The following is a 19,737-nucleotide window of genomic DNA, read 5'->3' as shown; positions in this document are numbered from 1 at the left end:
GAAATTAGGATAAGGCAGAAGTTAATCTGACCTGAGCTGACCCGCCTGTCTAGCACTAGTCTCTGTACCTAGCAGCCTGAAAAACACTGCAGTGGATCACATCCTTACTGTTTGAGCACTCCTTTGTAGCCAATTAAATGAGGGATCATTGTCAACGTCAGGACTTGGAATCCCTGGTGTTTCATCAGTAAGTGTTTTAACACCTACTCAAAAGCCAGTCAAGTGTAAAACTGTATAAAAAAGAAAGTCTGCTTCATGAAGGATTTTGGTTGTTTCTTTTGACTGAAATTGAAAATGAAAGAATAGCAAGATTTTTATCCACCGGGATGTCAGCCGAATCTCTTGGCTGTTACATACTGCAGAAAAAAATCAAAGGTCACCTTTCCTGAGCAATCTGTCCAGATCTGCAGATCCTGGAGGGGCTCAGAACTACCAGCCTGCCACAGCCTGAGGAGTGAGCTGGTCACAGCCCTTGGAGGTGATGGTTTTTTCCTTGGTAGCCCAAGGCAGTCTCCCAGAGGTTGTGTTTTAAGGTCAGATGCAAAACTGGCCTCCTCAGCAGCAATAGGATGAACCATTAAGGAACCATCTCAAGAAGCAGCCTGGGCCTGGATGGTGGCCCAGGGCACTCACTCCTGGCTCCCCAGCTAACCTGCCACCGAGCATTTAAATTCCAACCAATCAGCAGATTAGAATGAGAAGTGGCTTTTATTAAAATATTTTGAGTTAATCCTAGCAACAAGCTCTTGGTCTGGAAGTCATAAATGTTGAGGTTTCTTCTTTGCTGACTAAAAAGAATGCTTCTTATTTTTCCCTTGAAAAAGTTAAGGAAAATTCCTGCTTTAAAATGAGATGGGTCTAAAGTGTGTGTGCAGACTGTGGGGACATCTGCTGGGATGCTGGGAAATGGCAGGCTGCAGAATGCATACCGTGGTGGAATGATTCAGGCATGAATATGCCAAAAATGATTAATACTGCGGCATTCCCTCAGGGCTGACAATTCCACATTTTATCCACAAAAGAAATCAGGTGTCCCTATCTCAGTATTTCTGTGCTGATCACTCTAGGAGAACACTTAAGACCTGCATAAGCCCATCCAGACATAAAAATGTGTAGAGAAAAGAGATCTCTGGAAATGCCCTGTAATCATGGGTGAGCCAAAAGGAGCTGGCACGCTGTGGGGCAGAGAGCTCAGTCAGCCCTGCCCACATGACAGCTTCCTGTGGCACCCTTGGGATGGAAGCACTGTTCCTTGCAGATGGAAATGAGAAACAGCCTCTTCTTCTGCCCACCAGCTCTGCCAGTGGCTGAGCCAGGACCAGCAGAGGAGCTTCGGGGATGGGACTGGCACGGCCACAAGCTGCCGCACTGCAGAATTGTGGTCTGAAATGAAGCATCAGCTTTCTCAGTTTTGTTAGAAAAGCTAATTGTGGCTTATGTCTGATGATGTGTGCAGGCCTAAATTGAGCCGAAACTTTCAAATTCATCGACTTTGGTGGAATCATGGAATGAATTCTGTTCCAATACTTCTGTGTAGCCTTAATAATCTTGCTAAGATTAAGGAAACTTTCATTTTACCAGTTGTGAAAGGTGTGGCCAGGGAGATGATACATATCTGTTCTGGCTATTGGTCAAAATTATATTCAGCATTCAATTTTCCTCATGTACTTCCCTATATATCTGTTTAATCTGCATCTTTCTGTCTGAAATTGAAAGATGTTTGAAGGGCTGGAATCATCTTCTCGACTTGTGTTTGAAAAGTGCATTTGCAGTGATATTTTCTGCAGGTCCGAGACTAAAACAAGGAGCAGCGGTGTGCTCATTTTAAACTTTTCTGCTGACATTTTCAGATGTCAGACAAAGCTCTGCATATTTAGACATTTAACAGCATTTTCACAAACTGTGGTCCATTCTCACCCTGCACTCCACATTACACTGAGCTCAAACCCACCTTGCAGCCCAAGTCAATGTCAGTGATACTCTAAAGCCCTTTCTCCTGCTTCTGTCATACTCTGGAAACCTTGTTGGGCATTGGTGAGTGGAAATTGCCAGTAGAGATCGGGGCAAAAGTTTTTTCACAGCTGAGTCAATTTTGCTAGTGCAGAAACAGTGCACCAGACATCTGGTTGGAATTATTTTTATATTCCATCCTTAATAATGAGTGACTTAAATATGAAAAATGTGAAGAAAAATGTACATTCCACTATTGTCTAAATACTCACACCGTATAGTCTCCATCCTTTCAGCAAGAGCAAAGCTGAAAAAGCTGGCAGAAACTATTTTTATTTTGCTGAGTTACAAATCTCGTATAATTGCTCAAGTAGATGTTAATACTGTGGTATTCTACAGCTATTTTTGATTTAAAGTACAATTACTGAATTTATTGACTGCTTAGACAAATAGATTAGTCCTAAATTAGCCTAAGCATATTAGCTGTACACAGTTGTAGCTTCATTTGATATGATAGGTGCAAAAATAGAAATGAAAATAGAATGTGTTAAACCAGATATATAAACAAGATATTAGGCTCCATTAAACTTAAATTTATTTTTCTTGTTGTTCTGTATTCAGGGCCGTGCCTCATTAACACATGAGAAACAGCGTTTTGCCCATCAACATCATGAAATGAAAAATCTAGAAGATATTGTTAAAGATATAAAACCATCCGTGCTAATAGGTAATTTCTTTGACTTTAAGGCAATGACCTTATTCTTTGTTGGGAAAAAAAATGGGGATGTGGCTTTGTCTGAAGAGAAGATCAAGTTCCTCTGAACAGAGTTTACCTTTGTGTGTTTTCAGAAAACACTGGGTGCATAATGGACTCTATTAAGCAACTGAACAAATAGTAACTATCCAAGCATGTAACACTGCTTTCATTCTGATGCATCCATTTTACAGGGGAAAGAATCTGACTGGGTTTAAACATCTGATGGAGGACCTTACCACCTTCCTAAATTATTTCTGGTGTAATGTGGAAGATGTAATACAATACAGATAACTTAGAGTGAGAAAACTGAGCTAAGCTCATGTAAAGCTATGCAAATACAAGGGTGCTGTATCTGAGTCTTCTTTTTCCTCACATTTAAGTCCTTAGCCAGCAGTCCTTTTTGCAAACCAAAATGCAGATTTTACAGTGCCTTTTCTTTTGTAAAAGCTGAAGGACTGTGATCTCAATAAAGGATTGCTCAGCTCTCTATAGTTTGGTTATTGTATTTCAGTGACAGTTTCAGGAGTGAACTGCAAGTACTCTTGGTCTTTTTTTAAATAAGTAAGACTTGAAGATTAATCTATCTGGCTGGTAAACTCATTCATCAGGGGCTAGAAAACTGAAATGCCACAGTGATAATTGTCCTACATTTTAACAGCTACCTTTTTGACTATGCCTACACCACATGGTCCTTGTTCAGTAAAATCCGCTTTTACCAGTGAGGTAAATGAAGTGTTTCTTTTCCTGTGCTACATGAAGATATGACTGGAAGAGGAGCCCAAGTGGTCCAGAGAATTTACTTAGTATACTACAAGGCTGAAAAAGCTAGAGGGACAGAAGAGTAGAATGAATGAATATTTATCCAGATAAAGGTGTGTGGATGCTTTGGGAAGATTTGCTGCCATGAAACATGGGTTTTTCTGTGCGTAATTTTTACGTATAAAGCTATGTGACTCTCACTCAAGGTCACTTTCTCTTATCAATTCTGTATAATGAAGTCTCTTCCATCAGAAACAGCAATAGAAACTAATATTGGGGATTTTTGGTTTGAGTGACTAGACATTTGGTATGTTCCCTGGAGTACCAGGAGTCATGGGGAAATACATTGATAGCCCTCCTCCCACTGTTTTACTTAGCTGTGTCTGAGCAAATCCTTATACACATTTCATTGCCTGCAATGGCTCAAGGAAAAGCCTTAATTTAGATAGACCCAGTCTAAGAAACTGCAATTAAAAAAAATAGCCATAAACATTTTGTTTTACCTTAAATCTGAAGATAGTTGTCGTTCTTAGTGTTGGCTGTCCAGAAGCAGTTTTAGTGGCCATTAAACATTTGGCAGCTGAAGATTTAACCAGAAACTAAGGTGTATAACAGGCTCTTATACAGCTGTTCATCAAACACAGAGTGGCTCAGCTGGTCTGTCAGAGCTTTTGCGTCTAAGCATCCCTGTCCATTCATAGAAGGTCAAGTACAGAGAGCTCAGAGTTGCAGAAAATAATAGTATGTAACAGATGATACTATGCTTCATGTGGAATCGATCAGAAAATACTCTGAGATGCCTTAAAGAAATGTTTGTCTGGAAGCACAATCTTAGAGCCAGCTCTGGGCAGGGAGGGCCCCTTTCATCTCCCCCCAAGGACCTGATGCCTGATGTTCTCCTCAGGCAAATCCCAAGCTGTTCTTTTAGACTGGGCACTGACAGGATGCTCATTTGAGCATCAGTGATGAGATGTTACAGTACTGACCTGAGAAAGGCTCAAGTTCCAGGCTTTCCTCTCCCAGCCTGGGTTTTAATCCATTTCCAGTCCCCAGGAGAGGGAAAACAAGCTGTTTTCCCTGATTTTGAAACTCAGATGCTGTGTGGAATGCAGAATGGGGTGTCAGGCACTGGAGTCTCTGAGGACAAAGGAGGCTGCCTTCTCTCCAAGCCAGGTGAGAGAGGCCTCCAGTAAAATAAAGTAGTTTTAATCCAAGATCTGTTTATCTGTTTATTTTCACTGAAGGTGTGGATATCCTTGAATTCCCAGCTCTTGTAGATTATTCAGAAATACGAATTTTCACTGAAGGTGTGGATATCCTTGTAGATTATTCAGAAATACGGGAGTACTTGGCATCTCAAAAACATCACACACCCCCCTCTTTGTGAATTGTCTGAGGTCCAAGATCTAAGTTCTGGCTGCAAGTCTGCAATGCAGCAGAGTGCAAGCTAAGTTAGATGATTTCATCCTGCAAGAGTGGCATTCAGTTCCTATGAATAGCATTTATAAGTGTGGACAGTACAGGGAATAGAAAAGCATCTACAGTGCAATGAAAAGGGATGTATTAAAGAAATTGTTGCTGTCAGGGAAGGCCTAGACTCAAAATTATTATTTGTCAGCTCAGCTCATATGTAGAAGGCAGAGACTTTACTCATCATGTCAGAAAAATCTGAAATCTGACACACTGGATTTGGGAGAAACTCTCCAGTCTGTTGCACAGAACTTTAGGACCCAGAGCTGCATCTATCTAGTCCATACTGGACCTAGCTGCAGGTTAGGTGATAACATTTTAATCTTACACAAAGGGCCTGAGGAAAGGGAAAGGAGAAATTCACCAGATCATACAGGGGCAAATAGGTTGTGCTTTATGCTAGGAATAATACTGAAGTTTCACTATTGCAAAGTCTTTTATACAAAACTTTATTCCAACTACATGTTAGGAAAAAGGTTGAACTCCATTTTGAAGAGGGAGAAAGAGAGAATGGAGCTTTGTTCTTTTACAAGTGACATGCTTGTCTTACCTTGAACTAATTTAATTTGTCTACTTGTGATATGTGTATTTTTCTTCTTTAGGAGTTGCTGCAATTGGTGGTGCTTTTACTCCACAAATTCTTAAGGATATGGCTGCTCTAAACAAACGTCCTATAATTTTTGCTCTCAGCAATCCCACCAGCAAAGCAGAATGTACTGCTGAGCAGTGCTACAAATACACAGAGGTAAGCAAAGATTAACATCTTTCCAGTATAAGTCATGAAAAGTCTGAAATGAAATTTTAAAAGGGAGGAGGACAGAGGGTGGAGCAGCAGGTACTAATCATGTCTCTGTACATAGATAAAATGAGTAAAATAATTTAAAAGATTTTTCAGATTTTATCAAGACAATTTCATTGAATTCACTGCATGCTTGCACTCTTACAAAAACATTTCATAGCTTTTATTGGTGTAGGCAACACTCATAATCTTTTATAACCAAAGCATCAGCCACCATCAATCACTAAAGCATTATGAACTGTGCCATTTTGTGTAATATATACACACAGTGGCATGCTTTTCATTTGAGATTTCATAAATACTCTTTTGGGTAAGAAAATATTTCAATACATGAAACAGAATCTTTAAAATCATTCTGTATTAAGAACTGGGGTAAATTGATTCTTCTTACAAAGTTTTCTGTTACATAAATGTAGGTAAAAATTAAGAGCACTGTGCTTGCTTATTTACTGTAGAAGTACCGATAAACACATTATCCTGTAATTCAGCCTAGAATTTAAAACGTATATGTGTTTCATAGTGGGTGTATTTGGATTTCATGTCAAATACAGGGCATTTTGAATGACAGTTTCTCAGTGTTTAAAAGACAAATTTAGCATGTCCATTCTCCACAGCTTGGATGTAATTACAGCACAGTGCAGGAGCCAGGGAAGCAATCTACATGAAGGCTTGGTTGTAGTGGGTAACCACAAGTGGTAAACAGAGCAAAAGACACTCTGAAGTATTTGATTTGTCACCAAAACATTTAATAAGCAGGCCAGGATTATAGTGCATGACACCAAACAAAACAGAATATTCTTCTGAAGAGCTGAAAAGCAACAGTGGCCTATTTTAAAATGCACTATAATGCATTTCAGTTTCCAGTTCTCTAAAACATACAGATATTTCTGATACAAAGTGCCTCTGAAGTATTTAACAGTGATGTTTATCACTTTAGCAGTGCTAGCATAAATAAAGGCTGTCTTTTCTTCTCCACCTAAATTCAGTGTTTAAATTTGAGGGTGCTCCCTCCCCAGAGAGCAGGAGCCAGGAGCCTTTGGGCTGCAGGCACCAGCCCTGTGCAGTGCCACTCCCACATGAACTGCACCCTGAACTGAGTTAGAGGCAGATCTCATGTCCTCAGGACAAGTGTTATGGTGTAACCATTACCCATATAGCTGAATTCCCTTAATTCCCCAAGCAGGCTGGCTCTTCCCTACTGCCTGCCTGCACCAGTCTGGGCATGATACCTGGGCCCTACCAGCCACAGCCCTACCTGGCATTACCCAGAAACGTGCTGGGAAACATTCTAATGGTTTATCAGTCCTGGCAGGTGCCTGAGTTGGTGCCCTCACCCTGCTCAGTATGTTACAAAGAGGGGACCCCCAAGGTGCTGGCAGAGGAGGTTCCGCACTGACTTGTGCTGTTGCTCTCTGGGATGATGTTCCTGGGGCAGAGCTTGCACCTTGGTCATTCTGTTGAGCTGTGGAATGGGCTCAAGGGCCTGAAGAGGGTGATTGGGAAGAAAAGAGAGCTCTGCCTGCCCACAGCTCCTCAGAAATCACCCCATCCAAAAGCACAACATTTAGTTGCCTTAGTATCATTTTTCGGGTGCTTTGTTATTGGGAAAAAAGTCCAGTAGCATCACCTGTTGCTACCATAGCACTATTGCCCACTTAGGGTTTTACGACTCTGTACTTCCCATGGAGCTTCTTCTGGCATGGATGCACAGAGTGAATAATGACTGCTGGCTTCAGTTCTCTCCTTCTAAATGGTACAGATTGGGTTAGACAGCCACAGAGAATCATCAGTAGTCTCCAGGATCTGCATCCTGATGTTCTTGAGACATATTCAGGCAAACAGCTCTAACACCCTCTCAGAAGAGATGCTAAATAGATTCAGCCCAGCTTTCACATTATTTAAATGGATATTTATTGATGGATATTTAAAAGGATGTGAGAAATATTTCAACAGCAATCTCTCAATTAATGTGCTTTCTTTTTCTTCTTACAATTTAGGGACGTGGGATTTTTGCCAGTGGAAGTCCTTTTGATCCTGTCACTCTTCCAAGTGGACAAACTCTCTATCCTGGACAGGGCAACAATTCCTATGTGTTCCCAGGAGTTGCCCTTGGTGTTATTTCATGTGGAATGAGACATATTGATGAGGATGTATTCCTCACGACTGCTGAGGTACTGTATCCAAAATTATTTAAGTTCATTAATTTAGTGACTTAGTATTAATGAGCAATTAAACAGAAAGAACTAAACTTTACAATGGGGAAAATACTGCTTTTTGTGTAAGGTCTTTATTTTATAAATTGTATTTGGACAAGTCATTTTAAAAAGTTAACACTTGGCCTAGGGACACCTGGCATAAACTATACCTTCTGTTGGGAAGGATAAAAAAGAAAGATTTCAGTACAGTGTTACCACAGGTAAATGCACACATGTACAGTTTGCATGCTCAGGCACATAGGTTTGATTGTAGATTGAAAGGAATTATTATTATTGATGTTAGTAGCTTTGGGGTGACTCATGTGAATCTTTTGCTTACAAAATTGCTTGAATTTGAATTATGAAACAATTAAAAAAAAAGAGGGAAAAAAAGCTGCAGCAGTTAGCAGATGTGTGAATGCATTATTCAGCTCCTGCAGCTTCTCTAAGGAATATTTCATGCCAGATTCTTGTTCCTTCTGTGCTCTTCATGGTTTAAAGGGAAGAAAGTGGTCCTTGGCTGAAGGGAGCTGATAGGCAGTGTGATCCTATGATAGGCAGTGAGATCCTATGTCATACAGAGCTTTCTTAAGTGGTGGGCACTTGCATGCTGTCCTTGTTGGACTTTCAGAGGTTTTTTAAGGTGCGTGCTGTGGCATCTTCAAAGGGGTTTGCTAACAGCCTGCCCTCTGTAAGAAAGACATTCACAATTTCCATCTTTAAAATTAGTAAAAAGCCCAGCCTGTCTCCACTGGCTTTAACCATCATAAAAGGGCAATGATCCATCTCCTAAGCCTTTGGGTAATTATATCTTCCCTTTAAATCCTCCCCTGTAATTTCAGTTGGATATGGTGATCCTCACTTCCTGGTCTAAACTGCTGTGTTAGAGTTGTCCTACTTCATTTAGAAGTTGCTTCATTTTGGTTTGTGTGAAATGGTTCCTGTATGGTGAGAGCTGATGACAAAAAGTGGCACATTGTGGATTGAACTGTGTTTCATGTGACAGTCTATGAAGCCAGAAAAAAATCAGTTCTGAACAAAGAGATTTAATAGTCAGGGAAGTTCAATAGTAGAAGAAATTGTGAGGAAGCTTTTAAATTCTCACTTGAGGTAGTCATTCTTTCCTGACTCTTGGTGCAGGTTTTGCTATACAGTTGCCTTCCCCTAGTAAAATCTCTAGAAAAGTTTGACATATAAAGATGTGGGTTTTGTCTTGCATAGGAAGTTCTGTTGGTGGCAGGATCCCTGGGTAGCTGCTCCCTTACTGCTCCCAGCTCAGGGCTTTCACATCTGGTCTCCTGACGTGTGAGGGGCTGGGGGGCTTGGCTGAGCTGAGCTGATGAGTGCCACAGGGGTCTGCCAGAAGAGGTGTCAGGGCTGTGCAGACCCTTAGCTGAATAGTCACACTGCAAAGCAAAAGCAAAAGTGCTCTTTTTGGTTTATGTTCTTGGCTTTTATACTGGAAGGATAAAATCAGAATAGTTTCATGGAGGTTTTAGAATAGTGCTTAGTATTCCTCATTTGAAACTGAAGCATCCCAGATGCTGCAAAATTTAGAGAACCAAACACATGCATTTTGGGTAGAGGGACCTTTTTAGATTGGCCAAGGTATAGCTTACCTGAAAAAAAGAAATTATAAAAAGGAAGCAGCCCAAGGTGCATGCCTGCACCTCCTGCTTCTTGCTTTGCCACATCTCAAAATAAATCGGATTGAAGTCACAAATAAGTAGCTGTTGTAACTAGAACAGATTTTTATTTCAACGCTCTTTTCTTCCTGCCAAGTAAAACAGAGTGTAACTTTGACTTTGGATGATAAATCTGAGGTACTGTAAGCTGTAATACCTCTTAACTGTGGGCACTTGTTCTGTGATGGCAAGGGATGTTGCCTATTCTTTTAAGTCCTACCAAACACAACAAAAGAGGCAGAGAATTATGAACTAATGAAATAGTCCTGCATGTGTGACCTGCAGTTTAGTTCAGAAATAATCCTACAAAATCTTTTCATTATGGAGAATATGTCCTCCAAAAACCAAGATGTCTCCACTTGTTTTATGCCATTTTATCTTGGTTGCCTTTACTTTAGATTCTGCAATGAGGCTTTGCTACTTTTTCTATTAAAAACTTGAATTAATTAATATTTAAAACATGAAAATAGCCATACTGGGTGGTACCTAGGATCCAAACTGCTTGATATCTTCCTGTGAAAGCAATCACTAGCAGAAGCTGAGGAAAATAGGATAAATGAGAGAAATACAGAGTGATCCTTCTGCTAAAATGGCTTCTCAGATTCTGGCAACCTTTACTGTATGGCCTTCCCATGCTGGATGTTTTATCTCTGTATGGATTTTTCCTTCATAAATGAGCCTAGTGGCTTTTAAAACATGTTTATACATTTTAACATCTTTTGGCAATTAGTGTCACACTTTAATTATGAGTCCTGTGGAAAAAGAAACTTGGAATTTTCTGCTCTTTGATGATTTATGATTTGGTTTCCCCAAAAAAACCACAACTTTTTTATTTTCTATGCCCCCTCATGATTCTACCCCATTCTTGTTTGAAGTATGTGGAGAAAAAACACACCCTGCTCAAATTGGTGTTACATTCTGGATTTATACATTGGCACCATTATGTTTTCTGTGGCACCTCTTATTTTCTCAGTAGTCCCACATGTAGATTCATCTTTTTTTTCCCCTACCACTGATCTGATGTTCTCAAGGAGTGTTTTTCAAGCACCACATGAAGAGGGTGTTGTTCTCTTTGGAAATGCTTGGGTTTGTGTTCTTGCATATTTTCAGTGCTGTTACAGGACTATGTCTGCAGGAACAGCGTGGCATCTGTACAGTTGACCTTGCTACCTCTCCCACTTTGAGCGCTGCCCGAATATTTTGTGGCTTGCCTTCTATCAAAAACAGAATCACAAAAGAGAAGTACTCCACTCCTGAACCTTTAATTTTCAGTGATGCAGTGCAGTAAGAGCAACTTGCTGTTGATTTCTTCAGCTTTCATCTTTGCTGCAGAGCCCTCGTATGCTGTTAACATCAGGGACCTCATGTTGTGAGTGCCTCCTTACATTCAGATGCACATCAAAGGGCTCTGTATCATTTTGAAATAGCCTGGTTGCTGTTATGAAGAGCAGTAACTTGATTTTACATTCTCTTAGCTCCCCCTAGAGGGTTTTTCTCTGCTGTATTTCTCAAGATCAGGTTTAAATGTAAACAAATACTTTTCCTTCCCTTGTTACACTCAAGAGCCTATTGCTCGTCAGCATTTTGACTCCAAATGGAAAAAACTTAGGACAGCTACCAGCATTCTAGTTAGACTGCACAAGAGAACACTGAGTTCTTTTCAACCTGGAGTTACTTTAGTTCAAACTATTAACCTATTTCTGCTGGAAGGGATGCATCCAGACACCTGTTCTGATGCAGTCCTAGATGTTTACAAGCATACGCACAGAGTCCTGTTACCCGATGTGACAGCAACTGTGGGAGGCTTTGTTTGTGCTTTGTTTCAAGTATCTTCCTAGAATATTCCTTCAAAAGTGCATTTCTTGCTTTCTCTTTGGGCTTTTTTATCAGTTTTAACTCTCAGTGTTTCCTGGACTTGCCTGGTGTTTTCAGAACCTCTTGATGTGTAATAGATGGCTCCACCAGATGTTATCCAGAGCAGAGCTTTCCTTCTATCCACATCTGGATCACCGTGAAAGGCTATTTCAAGTCCCCAAATGACAAACAAATTGTAGCTAATGATAGCAAAAATACCAGGTGCCAGTAATTTCTTTCAGAGCATTTTACACTTAAGGGTTTCAGTTCTGTTCCCTGCACAGGCTAATGTGACAGCTGTCAGAATGACAGGTGCCTCTCTATATTTTAGAAGTCTTTGGCCCAACTGCAATTTATATCTCACAATGAACTGTTTTCTAGTTTATGAGATATATTTGCTAGCTTATGTGTGTCATGGATTTACTCAAGACTCAAGTAGCTTTTATTGTCTGAGTGAGAAAAAGGCGTAACTCCCAACCTTTCTAATTCTTGTGTAGCTTCTCCTAATGACAAAGGTGGTTCTATAAAATGCTGTCTAGGTGGGTTAAGGAGTGTCTGTGGAATTTGCCAAAGCAGAAACATTTCTTTGCTAAAGACGATATCACTGTCTAATCAAGCTATAGCTGCATCTGCATATCAAGTTACACATGTTTGTGTTATTTCAGGTTATAGCACAGCAAGTTACAGAAGAGAATTTACAGGAAGGTCGCCTCTACCCTCCATTAGTCACTATTCAGGATGTGTCACTGAAAATTGCTGTGAGGGTAAGTCCTTTCAGCCTTTTGTGGCTTTTTGTCTTCCCATGAGCTCTACATGGTTTGATTTTATCACCTAACACACCTTCGCACAAGTTGGTTTGCTTGAATCCATATTGGACATGCAGCAGTTTCAAAATTAAATTTTAAATTCAGAAATATAAAGGCAATCCAAATACAAGGAGAGCAGTGGATCTACAGCAAGTGTGTATGTCTGTAGAGCACAGACTCTGCTGTTCACCACAGTCATGCCAGCTGCACAGCTGAAGGGCTTGTGCCCCTTCATGGTTATCAGTTTCAACTTTTTGTTTGTCCTCTGTGACCTTTTTTCCTAAAATTATTCTTTTCTGTGTTTGTCACCTTACTGTGAATAATTCCTCTTCATATGCTTTTGAAAGAATAACAAGGAACCCTCATACATGAAACAGTTTCCATAACTTCACTCATTCTGTATATTTAAGAAAAGGAAAAATCCTTCTCAAAGTTCATGTCTCCTTAGGCAAGTAGTAACTCCGCTCTGTAGATGTGAAAATGTTATGTAAATTCCTCAGGCAAAGTCAAACTGGCTCTTGGTTTGGCAGAAACACAGTGATAGAAATTCCTCCTCTGTTTGTGCGTGTTATAGAAAATACAAAAGAAGGAAAATGTTACCAAGTGATTCCTTCTGCCTGTTCTCTGTTGAAATTTTATTCCTGAAAATACTTATTCTGGCTCATACAACCCAACCCAAGAGGCCTCTGCCTTTTCCAGGAGAGGAACACTATCAAAATATTTTGGAATACCAAGCATCGGGTATGAATTCAGACCCTATTCAACCTCAATAATTATGTGCACAGACCTGAAGATATGCTTGTATAAACACCCAAAGTGCTTCTTAATCAAATTAAATTGGGATTCAGAGTAATCCTGGAAAAGAAGTCTTAATAAGGCAATTTGGGGTCTCAGCTTCTCACCCAACTGGAACATTTATGTTTTAAAGAGAGCTAAGGAAAGCAGGAAGAAGAAGGTCTCCCTTTTATTCAAAGGAGGAGCATTAGAGTGTTTGCCAAATAGTTTCAAGCAGATCTTTTCACAGTGCTGCATAAAACCTGTCTGCCAGACTTCCTTTGTTTCACAGATCAATGTTCAGTCTGAAGATACTTGTTTTTCAAGTAGGTGATCTTCAGATGTGAGAGGCTACTTTGATGTGTTGAGAGAGCTCCAACCCCTTCTAAACTTAATTTTTGTGCAGTTGTATTTGTGATGCATAATTGATTCACTTAGGTATGGTCTAGGTGAGAAAAGAGCAAGCAAATATTTGTATTTCCCCCAGCCATTCTGTGCACTGCATAGGACTATTTTTTTCCCATGTGTTTACTTTTTTTGAAGTATATTATCAAGCTATGGTAAATACTAAACTTCTCTAATATGTAAGGAGCATGGAAGCTTTGAACAAATCACACTTTTCTTACAGTGCTTTGCGAAGACTGTAAACCAGGATAAAGTGATGAGAGAAAAGCAGAAATTGTATCTCAGTGCTTGGGGCTTGTGGAATATTTTATCCACCACTGCACAGTGAAAGCTAAGACAGTGCAGAGAGGAGCACTGTATTTGTAACAGTCTGAACACATAATCCTGTTCAAAAGTAGCCCAAGTCAGACCCACTTAAACACAAACATCATCCTGTTGTAGTCGTATTCACAGGGAACTACCTGGAGCCAATGTGAACACAGGGGACCGCCAGCACCAGAAAGGGCCAAGTCTCATCTTGATTTTGAACTAACTCCTACTTTTATATCATGTTAAGTGTACTCAGATAGTTTATGAGCACTAATTAGGATTTTAATGCATCTTTCCAGCTCGCAGAAGAAGCCTACAGGAATAACACTGCCTCCACCTATCCTCAGCCTAAGGACCTCGAAGCCTTCATCCGCTCTCAGGTGTACAGCACTGATTACAACAGCTTTGTGGCTGACTCCTACACCTGGCCTGAAGAGGCCATGAAAGTGAAACTGTAAATATTTAATGAAGAACAAACAAATCAGCTGCACTTAAAAAGCATTAAAATATTAAAGTTGTTTCTGCCTAGAAAGTCTAAGAATTGCTAATTTTTTAAGATGCAGAAAACTTTTTCTAATTCATAGTAGTTGGTTAGAAACTCAGATCAAGACATCGTCAATTATACATCAGAAAATAAAAATTAATCTGAGAGATATATTTGTGTTTGGTTATTTTGATGGTTATTTTAATTGAGATATCCTACACTACAATCTGACAGATTTTTTTGAAAAAAATGGTTATATCTTGAGTCAAGAGTTTTGTCACAAACTTCAATGGGAACTTAAGCAGATAAATGGGCGCTTAAAAATACATTTGATATTTTATCCATTACAGTCACAGTGTAATTTGCATAATTTTTGAACCTATTATTATTTAAAAAAAAAAAAACTTTAAACAACCATAAGGTTAGTATTTTATTCCAGAGAAAATGCTTACTGGTCACTCTTGTGTGGAGTTATGAAATGAAAACTTTCTAGAAGAACCAAATCTGCAGAACCTTTTGTTCACATCTAATCAGAACATTTTACCATTACTAACAATAACATTTAACAATACTAACATTTAACATTAGCTAAGGTAATGTCCTGTATAAGATCAAGGATTTAATTCCCCCACCAAGATAACCACTGTTCTGATCCATTACAAATGTTTGGTCTAATTTCTTGAACTCCACATTCTTGACAAAAAGGGAGTATCAAAATGTCAGGAATAGACTTTGAGGAATTATTAGTTGTTAAACAATTACCACTCCAAGAAAAATGTACTATGTTTTCTGGATGGTTCTGGGAAAAAAAGGTTACTTGAACATTTCTGTTTCTCTCTAGTATTTACGAGAGAGATTATCTCTAGAAAACCAAATACTAATTTTGTCTAGCCCCTCAGCTCTGTCACAGCTGCAGATTACAGGTCCCAAATTCAGAAAGAGAGGTACTTTCTCCCTCACTGCCTAATAGGAACATGTCAACATTTTTGCCTCACTGTGCTTTTGGCAGAAATTATGATCACACAAACAGTACACCTACCACAACCTACCACAGTGAAGGAAAATACATTAATCATATTCTGAGCAACCAGAAACACTCTGCATTTCAATGCCATCCTCTACATTTCAGTGTATTGCTATTATGAGAAGGGTATTAAAACACTTCCTTGTATTTAATTTGAAATAAAATATCTGTTTTTTATGTTGTCATCAGCTAAGTGTGCTGAAACACAGTCTTTAAACAGCTGCTGTTGAGTGCCTGGGTCTTGGTGTCGTGCAGCTCAGCAGTGAGTCTGCTTTTATTGCTTGGTACCCCTTTGCACATGAAGGCACTCAGGCACAGAGTGGGAGGTGGTGGGCTGGTGCTCCTTCCAGGGGACTTCTCAGTAGTGTTCTTCAACTACCTCTTATATGTATATATATTATTATAAATATGATCATGCATTACAAACTGGACACTCACCCTCCACATCCACACTCAGCAGAACCGTTAACAGCATTGCCTCTTACAAGCTGCTGGAAAATTCTCTCCATACTAATTTTACATAAGAAAGGATTCTTCAAGTTATTTGTATTTTTATTTAATATTAATTTTTTTTGCACATATAGGGGCTTTTTCCTATTTTCTGTATTTTACATGTATTTCCTTATGTAATGGAAGGGGGAAAACTAAACTTTGTCTCATCTGACCCATTTTCACTTCCAAGGTGTTTGGCCTAACAGTGTAAACAAAAAATGCCATGAATTGAACAGATGAAAAATTGTTATTAACATAACCAGCCAGTCACTTTGCCTCATGACATCCTTAACTGAAGAGACAGGGATTTGATGGATAAACCACTGATGGGTAAGGATGGTTGGTTGCAGAGTTGCAGTCAATGGCTCGATGTCCAAGTGGAGACCAGTGGGAGTGACATTCCTCAGGGGCTGTCAGTGACAGGGACAGTGGGACCAGCTGCACCCCCAGCAGGTTTGCTGATGGCACCAAACTACGTGGAGCAGTCAGCACACTGGAGGGAAGGGATGCTATCCAGAGGGACCTGGACAGGTGGGTCTGTGTATAAGGCTGCGTGCAAGGTCCTGCCCCTGGGTCAGGGCAATCCCAAGCACAAACACAGACTGGGTGGAGAATGGATTGAGAGCAGCCCTGAGGAGAGGAACTTGGTACTGGTAGACACAAAGCTCAACATGAGCCAGAGATGTGCACTTGAAGCCAAGAAAGCCAACTGAATCCTAGGCTGCATCAAAAGCAGCATGACCAGCAAGCTGAGGGAGGTGATTCTCACCCTCCACTCCACTTTTGTGAGACCCCAAATGGAACATTGCATCCAGCTCTGGGACATGAACATAAAAGGAATATGGACCTGCTGGAGCAAGTCCAGAGGAGGGCCACAAAAAATGATCAGAGGGCTGGAGCATCTTTCCTATGACAACTGGCTGAGAGAATTGGGATTTTTCAGCCTGGAGGACAGAAGGCTTTGGCAAGACCTTATAGCACCATCTAGTACCTGAAGGGAGCCTACAAGAAAGCTGGAAAGGGACTTTTTTACAAGTGCACGTAGTGACAAGACAGGGGGGAATGTTTTAAACGGAAAGAGAGTAGGTTCAGATGAGATGGGAAGAAATTCATACAGCACAGTACAGATGAGGAGACAGAAGTGTATAATTCCTAACGAACTGTGGAATATGTATCAGGCATGGCTCACAGAGACAAATGCCAGTTTCAGAGTCTTAGAAAATCAGTGAACACATCTCAAAAATACATGGCAGTTGAGCACAAAAGCTGAGATGAACTACTTGAACCATTCACCTCAGATGTTAAGTTTCCTTTTTCCCAGTAGCTGTAAGGCAAAATATTTCAGTGTTAGCAACACCTCTTGCTCTCCAGAATTAGAACTCTTCATAAACAGTTTCTCTCAGTTATCTGAAAGTTTGCCTTCAACACCAAATAAAATCTGAAAGATGTGTCCACTTTGATGCTGTTTCAGGAATTCTAGAAACTGGCCAAGATCCATGTGATAGTCATTCCTCAGGCCATAATCACCATGTGCCTGAAACTGCAGGTCTTCAAAACTGTGAAAGAGACGAAGATTATCAATGCTTCCCCCCTCTGTTTCTATATTCTCCACATGCTTGCATGAAATGTGCTTCCAGTTGGGATATCTAATAACACGCCAGAACTCCTCACAATTTTCTTGGAGTCCCTCCACACAGATGACACCAGGTTTCCCAGTTAGGCAGAAGCCAGTCAGATTTAACTTCTTAGCACAGTCAAAAATCTTTTTCCTCAGTTCCTGCCTGTATATGTGATGGCTGTAGATCCACATGCGATGCAGCATTTCCTTAGCCCTGACTGCTACTATAGCAGCACACTCAGACGAGATCTGACAGTTTTCCAAGAAGGGCAGGGAGTTGTCCTTCACCCACTGCACAGCCTCACATACACACAGATCTCCTGGATCCAGAGAGCTGATGTGAGACCTGAGACGAGTATTGAGCTCCAACTGTTGCTGTCTGTGCAGAGCATCTGATCTGGCAAAAAGCTGAGGAGCCACCTGAGGGTACATATGAGGAAGGAGAACCTGCAACTCCACCTTTACCTTAAAAACAGAAGACACACACAAGAGAAAAGATTAATTCTGCAGCTACTGAAGACACATGAGATTCTTCTTCCCTGACAGAGGCAGGTTATGAGGAGATGGAATCAGGATAGCAGCATCCAACTGACTGGAACTATTCCCTCTTCCCTTTTGTCCCCTTTTGTCTGTTCCTTTTCTTGTGTTGCATCATGCTGCCACTTTCACAACTTCCCAGGTTATCCAGGCAGCTTTTGTGCTGTTCCCAGAATGAATGCTGTCGCTTGGGAGAAGGTACACAGTTACCCTCCAGGGATATTTCTAGCTCGGTGTTGCTACAGCAATGAACTGTTGGAGTCAAGGGCTTTTGATAATCTCATCCCTTACCAAATGCAATGACTAATGAACTCAGCCCAGCTGCTGGAAAAAAAGGCCAAGAGTTACATGGAATGGTGTTTGTGATTGTACCTACGCCATATAGAGACATGTGGCAGGAGTGTTGGAAATACCTGCCCTTTAAGGTTGCTCCCAACCCAAACCATTGTGTGATTCTGTGTGTTACCATTATTTTAAGCAAGTAATCACCATAAAGAGGAATCAGGATTATAGGGGATGAAAAGATTTATGTACATTTCAGGTCAGGGAGACCCCAAGTTTATCTTCTCTGAACACTGGGCTGTTGAATTTGTCTTGATTATTCCTACAGTGCCTTCAAACAGAGCACCACAGTTCTCTGGCAGCTGAACCCTGCCTCTAGTCCAAGAGCAGGAAAGGATTTATGTGTCCGCAGTGCTTCAAGCTCCTGTAGACTTACAGGGGGTACTCACTACAGTGCACAATCATATGATAGTCCTGTAGACACAAGTGAATCATGAAATGACTAATTATCTTTACAAGTCCCTTGATGATCTGCTATGGGAAAAAAACCCCACTACTCCTACACAAGCCCTCCCTACATGGTTCATAAAACTTCTCTCTGTAGGTTGGTGAAAGGGTACATTTTAGAAAGACACCTAAGTTTGTACCTAAAGTTAAAAAAAAATCATGAGGCCACGCAGTAAATTGTTCTAATGTTTGATTACCTTCATTCCATGGAAAATGGCTTTCAGGCTGAGTTTGTCTGTTCTCAATTTCCAGGCACTGCATTAGTATGCACTCAGACCTGTGTTCTCTGTACAAGTATTTACACCAATTAGTTCAGTCCCTTTCCTCAATCAGCTAAACTGCTCTAACTCCTTATACGGAGAGTTTGGTTTCCCTGCTCATAGGCTGGTTTTGTTTTTGTGTTCTTGTGACTCCTCCTAATTGCAGTCTGCCATTTCGGGCTATTTTTACAATATTATATTTCTAACACAGATGTTAGCAGCAGCTGAGATTTTCTCTTACTCTAGGCTTCTCAAAGAGCAAACAAAAATGCGGTGGTTTTTCTACCCCTTTTTTCCGGGCAGCCTTTTCCGGTGTGTGCAGGAGTAAAGACAACAGCACCCCGACCAAGTCTCCTCGGCAGCTCTCACCTTGGCCTCCCCGACATCGAGAGCGATGCGATATTCCAGCTGCGGGGGCAGGGCTCCGGCAGCATTCCTCAGGTAGCGCTGGATGCTGGGCACGGCATCCGCATCCAGGCTGAATTCTCCTCTCTTGGGAAACATCGAAAGGAGCATTTCCACCTCCAGCAGCTGGAGCTCCAGGCATTCTGTCACCGTGGCAGCCATGGCACTGCCCTCCAGGCCCGCCTGGAAGGAGAGCACGGCAGTCAAACCCCGCGGTTCGGCGCACGGCGAGGTTCAGCCCCCAGGGAAGCCCCACGATCATTCAAGGGCAGAATTTGGCTGAACACAGCCTCAGCAGCCGGGCAGGGCTGCTCGGGCGGAGCCGCGCGGGACCTGCCGGGCTCAGGGATGGGGAAGAATGGAAT

General features: G+C 41.0%; 2 protein-coding genes across 3 annotated transcripts in view; one reads left to right on the top strand and one right to left on the bottom strand.

Moving 5' to 3' along the window:
* The window catches only part of ME1 (malic enzyme 1), a 155,735-nt gene extending 141,317 nt beyond the window's left edge, over positions 1-14,418 (top strand). The window contains exons 11-15 of the mRNA XM_031057147.1: positions 2,572-2,677; positions 5,539-5,681; positions 7,733-7,906; positions 12,135-12,233; positions 14,063-14,418. Of these exons, the coding sequence (XP_030913007.1) occupies positions 2,572-2,677; positions 5,539-5,681; positions 7,733-7,906; positions 12,135-12,233; positions 14,063-14,221 (681 nt within the window). The 3' untranslated portion in view covers positions 14,222-14,418. The remainder of the gene's footprint in view (positions 1-2,571; positions 2,678-5,538; positions 5,682-7,732; positions 7,907-12,134; positions 12,234-14,062) is intronic.
* Positions 14,419-14,664: 246 nt separating this feature from the next.
* Positions 14,665-19,737, bottom strand: part of RWDD2A (RWD domain containing 2A) — a 5,772-nt gene continuing 699 nt past the window's right edge. For both annotated transcript variants that reach the window (XM_005421161.2, XM_031057148.1), the window contains exons 2-3: positions 19,337-19,555; positions 14,665-17,846 (exon numbers count right to left, since the gene is read on the bottom strand). In XM_005421161.2, the coding sequence (XP_005421218.1) occupies positions 17,163-17,846; positions 19,337-19,534 (882 nt within the window). In that variant the 5' untranslated portion in view covers positions 19,535-19,555 and the 3' untranslated portion in view covers positions 14,665-17,162. The remainder of the gene's footprint in view (positions 17,847-19,336; positions 19,556-19,737) is intronic.

This window comes from Geospiza fortis, unplaced genomic scaffold, assembly GCF_000277835.1.
Source record: "Geospiza fortis unplaced genomic scaffold, GeoFor_1.0 scaffold190, whole genome shotgun sequence".
Classification (NCBI taxonomy): domain Eukaryota; kingdom Metazoa; phylum Chordata; class Aves; order Passeriformes; family Thraupidae; genus Geospiza; species Geospiza fortis.
The sequence above is the reverse complement of the archived record's forward strand: the minus strand, read 5'-3'. Positions and strand labels throughout refer to the sequence as shown.